General features: G+C 43.0%; 1 protein-coding gene across 1 annotated transcript in view; it reads right to left on the bottom strand.

Moving 5' to 3' along the window:
* Window positions 1–6,489, bottom strand: part of LOC138946606 (E3 ubiquitin/ISG15 ligase TRIM25-like) — a 14,847-nt gene extending 8,358 nt beyond the window's left edge. Inside the window, exons 1-2 of the mRNA XM_070318051.1 lie at window positions 5,367–6,489; window positions 3,347–3,577 (exon numbers count right to left, since the gene is read on the bottom strand). Coding sequence (XP_070174152.1) covers window positions 3,347–3,577; window positions 5,367–6,485 — 1,350 coding nt within the window. The 5' untranslated portion in view covers window positions 6,486–6,489. The remainder of the gene's footprint in view (window positions 1–3,346; window positions 3,578–5,366) is intronic.

Raw genomic sequence — 6,489 nt, forward strand, 5'->3', positions numbered from 1 at the left:
AACACTATTTATAACTTTATAACACTATTTATAACTTTATAACACTATTTATAACTTTATAACACTATTTATAACTTTATAACACTATTTATAACTTTATAACACTATTTATAACTCACGTGCAAGCCTCGACCCCACTAAACAAAGAAAGTCGCGAGGGATTTCCAACGTGAGTTACAATAGAACATTGTGTAATTGTTTTAGTACACTTTAATGGGTAAGACGTGTGTTGTTATGTTTTTAAACACATCACTGCATCCCATACAGGGCCTCAACGCCTAATCCAGAAGTCTGTGGTCAATGGGTGTGTTTCGTACATATCCGAGATTGAATGTAGTCCGATCATTTGATGTCATATTATTTTGTCAGCTTCTGTTGTAATCTGTGTTTTCACCCTGTATTATTGAGTTCACACTGCTGAAACACTCTGGAGAACAAAACAAACAAGAGGATTTTTTTTTACTCTTGTAAGACGGCAACATCCGCCAAACATGACGTATTTTTTAAACAAATGTTGCAATTTGTTTCGAACATTATTTAGACGTCACGAGTTCCAAAGTCGGCCTGCTGGCAAATGTGTGTCGTGCGACATTTCAATGTGCTGTCGTTCAGAAAGTTCTAGAGATCGTTTACAGTGGCCGGGCGTAAAATAAAAAGAAATGTTTTTGCAGCACGTACTCATAAGGCTACATAAAGTAAGTACTTGTAGGAATTGTCGTTATCGTTCATTCGTTCACAATCACTATTGCTTGTCGCTTTTACTCACAAGCAGAAACACTCTGCAGCCAACAGAAATGTCACAGCGTTCCAGGTTTTATTTCGTAGGTGCATTTTAGTTGTAAGTGGACGCAATTTAAGCAATATCCTTTTTTTCCAGATCCATGATGATAAATATAGGTGGTATGAAACTATTCCCAGGGGCGGATCAGTTGCTTTGTAAGGGGGGGGGTGCACTTTGAATCAAAAGTGAATGTGAAGACCGGCCCCCGTAGCGCAGTGGTTAGCGCATCGGGCTGCGGGCCGAGAGGTCGTGGGTTCGAATCCCATCAGGGTCATGTGGGTTTTTCGGGCTACGGTCGGCTCCTACCCAGAGTGGAAGTGCTATGGTTCCTATGGGAAGGCTGGGATCAAACAGCCGAGTGTCATTCACTTAAAGAATGCGACTTTGAGGGTGCTCAGGTTCTGTATACCTGACCAACACCGCAGGTGCGGCAGTTCTCGGGCCTGGTTGACACCAGGATATATTATGACAGTAAGCGTAGAGTGCTGCCCTGTCACGTAGTCTCAAACCAAATTGGAAATCCATAGCATCATCATTATATTCATCCTCATCTCATTAATCATCCAAAATTATAAAATGTCCTTGCTCTTGTGGCCCTTCATGCCCGGAGCTCTCATGGTGACCTTGGTCTCATTGTTCCTGTTCCATCCTTCCCTGAATAGTACTTCTGCTGTCAGTCTTCAACGTGTGACGTTCTGGGGGGTCGACGGAGGGACGTGGTGACGGTCTGCTCTCTGGAGGGGACGCTCACTTAGTCTGGCTCCGCGACTTAGCAGTCAATGTCGTTAGTAGGGGGCATAGTAGGTAGTGGGCTGATTCCGTTAGCTCGGGACAGACCCCCCCCCCCCCCCCCCCCTCGTCCGCCCCTGATTCCAATGGAGATTTTGTTTCGAACCGATGAAAAAATCTCTTTTTCCTTGGAGCGCCATTGTTATTTCCAAGCCAAGCGTTGGAAGATTCGTGCGCAGCTAAAATTAGACGTACAGTGAATTTTGACGAGTTGTCACCACGAGTGCGCATGCTCAGATATTTACTAAACGTTTTAGCTCTTCAAAGCGCATGCTCAGATATTTACCATGCTCAGATATTTACACAATGGTTTCCTGGGTTTTTCCACAGCTTTACACCACCTTTTACCTTATATGGAGATTAAAAAATACGCGTTTAACCATAAAAGGAACATAAATTGCAGTCAAAGAGTGTACTAAATAGAGATTACACAATGTTCTATTTATAACTCACGATGGGAATCCCGAGAGACTTTCTTTGTTTAGTGGGGCAGCCGAGACCCCCTCAGTGCCCCACTAAACAAAGAAAGTCGCGAGGGATTCCCAACGTGAGTTACAATAGAACATTGTGTAGTTTCTTTAGTACACTTTTAATGCGGTAAGACGTCTGTTGTTATGTTTTTGGACTCATCACTGCGTCTATTTACATCCCATACAGGGCCTCCACGCCTGAACCGGAAGTCTGCATTACAATGCGTGTATTTTGTGCATCCGAACTTGAAAGTAGTCCGATCTTTGATGTCATGTTTCTCAGCTTCTGTTGTAATCTGTGCTGGCACCTATATTGAGTTCACACTGAAACACTCTGGAGAATCAACACATCGGCCAAACCAGAGATCTGAAGGAGTATCTCTGGCCAAACGATGACGTGTTTTGGAAACAAATGTTGCAATTTGTTTCGAACATTTGACGTCACGAGTTCCATAGTCGGTCTCCTGGCAAATGTGTGTTGCGTGGTTCACAACTAGAGATCGTTTACGGTGGCCTGGCGTAAAATAAACAGATATATGTTCTTGCAGCACGCGATGTGTTCTGTCTTCCAAGCTTTAAATTCAGCTAATAAAATGAGTAAAAAAGTTTTTTTTTTAAGAATTCACCAGTTAAATCGCTATGTTGGATGTTCTATTTTGCTTCCCTATTTCTGTTCTGAAGTTTTTGATCATCTGACTACCCTGCTTTTCTATTTGGTAGATAATATGCACTCTTTTCTGAAAAAATGGGTAGGGGGTGGGGGAAGTAAAAGTATCACAGTTCAAGATTTTGCGCGACAAGAGGTGTATTTCTTTTAACAGTGGTAAAGAGGGATAACTCAACTTGGTATCTAACACTATTTCTGAACACTGTAATCACTTTAACACTTTTAATCAATGTTTGTTGGTGTTCCATGCTTCAAATTGAGCTTCAAAATGGATACAAAAGGATTTTTTTCCGAATTCACAAGTAAAATCACTATGTTTAATGTTCTATTTTGCTTCCCTATTTCTCTTCTTCAGTTTGTGATCATCTGATTGTTATTTTGTTTACATTTTCACAATACAATATTGCAACTTATTCAGTAGTGTTTGCGTGAAAAAATCTGATACCTATGCTTAAACTTCAGTCGTTATCTTAAAATTTTGCGCGTTAAGCCCTTTATATTTTGTATTTTCCTGATAAAGCAAACATTGAACTAACAGAAAAAGTAACTTTTAAAACTACCTAATCACTTTGAAATTGGGCCTCCATAGCATCCTCCAGCCTTAACACAACTTTTTCTCCACTTTCTTTAAGTACTAACCTCTTTCCCTTTGTTGCGGATATCATCGTTGCATGACGCAATATCAGGCTCGTTCCGCTTGATCTGATCGTCTTTGTGGTTCACTTCCTGTTCCAGAACCTGCACACGGTTTCGCGCAGCAGCGAGTTCCTGCTGCAGTGTCCTTACCTGTTGAACTAGGCTAGCGCGTTCTGACTGAGTCGAGGTGAGGTCGCGTTGTAGTTGGTGGACATTCTGCTCGAGGTGCTTGATCTGTCAGACACGCAAAACATGGATATAAGGTTCCTGCTTTGCACAGTTCCTTTTGAGACACAGAAAGCGGTCTGCCATGTCGTGGATGCCGTTTGACATCGGCGGTTGCAGAAACGCCAACACTTGTATTTCATATTACTGGTAGCTATGCCGTCATTTTGGTCATATTATTAACAACTATTTCGTCATTTTCGTCATTATTGCTAAAACCTTTTTCGTCATTTTGGTAATTATTGCTTAATACTATGTCGTCATTTTGGTCATATTGCTAAAATAAATGTCGTCATTTTGGTCAGATATTTTGTCACCTTGGTCATAATGCTGAAACTTATTTCGTCATTTTGGTCAGATTGCTAAAAACTATTTCGTTATGTTGGTCCGGTTACTAAAAACAATGTCGTCGTTTTTGTCAGATTGCAAAAGACTATGTTGTCATTTTGGGTCAGGTTGCTAAAAACAATGTCGTGATTTTGGTCAGACCGCTAAACTTGCTCACAGTGGTGTAATCGTTACGTCAAGAACTGTAATCAATTTTCCATCAATTGCCGAACATTATTTAAGGCCAATTAAGACCTAGCAGCAACCTTTCCACTTTCTATTTTTGCCAACTATTTCGTCTTAGGTTTCAAAGAGTCTTTTCTGCACAGACCAAACAAAATTTAACCAATCCCAACCTGTAGCAGTGACTATATTTGGCCTCGTAATTTGTGACAGCGAATTGAAATTAACTTTCTGAACAATAAATCTAAGATTGAGTTTGCAGTGACCTAAAGAACTGAGGAATGTAAAATCACACAAACAGAATCGTAGATAGGCCTCCATAATATTGAACATGGATGCTTTGTCACAAATAGGGTAGCACGTACGGTTCTGTAGGCACGTAAGGAAAAACGCCCAACTTTCCTTTAGTTTTTGTGTGTGTTTGTTTGCTTAACGCCCAGCCGACCACGAAGGGCCATATCAGGCGCTGCTTTGACATTTAACGTGCGCCACACACAAGACAGAAGTCGCAGCACAGGCTTCATGTCTCACCCAGTCACATTATTCTGACACCGGACCAACCAGTCCTAGCACTAACCCCATAATGCCAGACGCCAGGCGGAGCAGCCACTAGATTGCCAATGTTAAAGTCTTAGGTATGACCCGGCCGGGGTTCGAACCCACGACCTCCCGATCACGGGGCGGACGCCGTACCACTAGGCCAACCGTGCAGGTCCTTGAGGGGTACCAAATCCAAAAACAAAGAGCTGTTTCAAAATCAATTGTTTGTCTGTGCACTTAAAAGACCGTTTGGTCGATATATGTTTTGTCAATAGAACACGTTCCAATAACTTACCTTTTTTGTTTGTGTATTCTTGTGGGGTACCACGAAGGACAATTAGATATATAAAACACGAAATAAATACCAAAAACATTCTAATCAGTATACTCTCTCTTCTGTACCAAGTCAATCGCAGGCATGTTAAAACTAACTATACAAAATATAGGTATTTCTCATGAAGTTTTGTTTGAAACATAACTGTTGGTCTTTGATCTCATATTTCCTTCGTTTGAAGTAAAAAAAAAAAAGCAAACTTGTTTAAATAAACCTTATTCTGCAACCAAGAGCGATAATTGTCGTCTGGCATAGCCACAAGGGCATCATTCACATGTCAAATGCGTCTTGTAGATAAAGCTCTTGATACACTTTACTCTGATATACAATTTTCAATAACTTTGCTTGCCATGCCCTGACAATCTGTTTTTGAAGTCAGCAGTAATATTCTCAAAGTTGTTACTTATACCTTACCCGTCCAGTGGTGCCATCGTCGAAAGAACTGCCCGTCCCCTTTCCCAGGTCCAACAGCGCTCTCTTAATCCGAGTCACCTCCGCAAGGTCGATCGCTAACTCTATTCTTGACGTGACATGGGCATTGGCTTGCGAGGAGATGCTGCAGCCAAGGTCCTTGACAAGCGTCTCCATGTCAGGGATCATATCAGTGACGTCATCACGAACAATGATCGCTTCGGATCGTGCCACCAAACGTTTGTGTAACGTCAGCTTCCCTTGTTGACCCAACTGAGTGTTCCTGACGTCACTCACCGACCGCTTCTCGTCAGCGCTCGTCTTGACAATCATGTCGTTCAGACGTTGGCGACCTGCCTTCTCGGCTTTCTCTATGTCGTCAAAGGTAGCTGTTAGCTCAGCAATGGCGGCCTGTTTTTGCTGGTCTATGTCTGTCAGCTGCTGATCCAAACGTGTGATGTCTCGCCTCACATTTGTCTCTCGGGCAGTCAGGATGGCCGTCAGTTCTTGAAGCGTAACTCTGACCTCTCCCACTCTCTCTTCCAGATCCTTCACATCCGGGCACTGACGGTGAACGGTGGTGGCACAACGCAAGCAGACGGACACTTTGTGTGAAGGACAGAACACTTCCGGAAGTTTGTCAGAGTGGACTGCGCATGCTTGGCGATAGTTGGCGGCCAGTTTTTCCTCCGTCAGAGAAGTCAGCTCCTCCGTGTTGTGTAGTTTGGTCGCAGCCTGTTTCTTGTGGACCTTGGTGCACTGTTGGCAGAACATGTCTCTACAGTCCATGCACATAGAGACGGCGGCCACGTTGTCACAGACACAACACACGTGCTGCTCGGAAAGAAGACGGCGGGCCTCTACCAGCGCACCCATTGCCCTGTCTGTCACGAAATTATCTGCGATGTCTGCTAAACTGTTCCCGCTTTTTATGTTTTTCTCGTCTATCATAGGACAGCGACAGAGCGGACACAGCGCCTCGTTTTGTGACTGTAACCATGACACCAGACAATGGCGGCACAACATGTGACCACAGGGAAGAACCTTAGGTTCCTTGAAGTGTTCGTGACAAACACTGCACTCCATTTCATCAGGCTCTACTGAAAGTGACGCAGTTGCCATTGCT

This window comes from Littorina saxatilis, linkage group LG14 (assembly GCF_037325665.1).
Source record: "Littorina saxatilis isolate snail1 linkage group LG14, US_GU_Lsax_2.0, whole genome shotgun sequence".
Taxonomy (NCBI): domain Eukaryota; kingdom Metazoa; phylum Mollusca; class Gastropoda; order Littorinimorpha; family Littorinidae; genus Littorina; species Littorina saxatilis.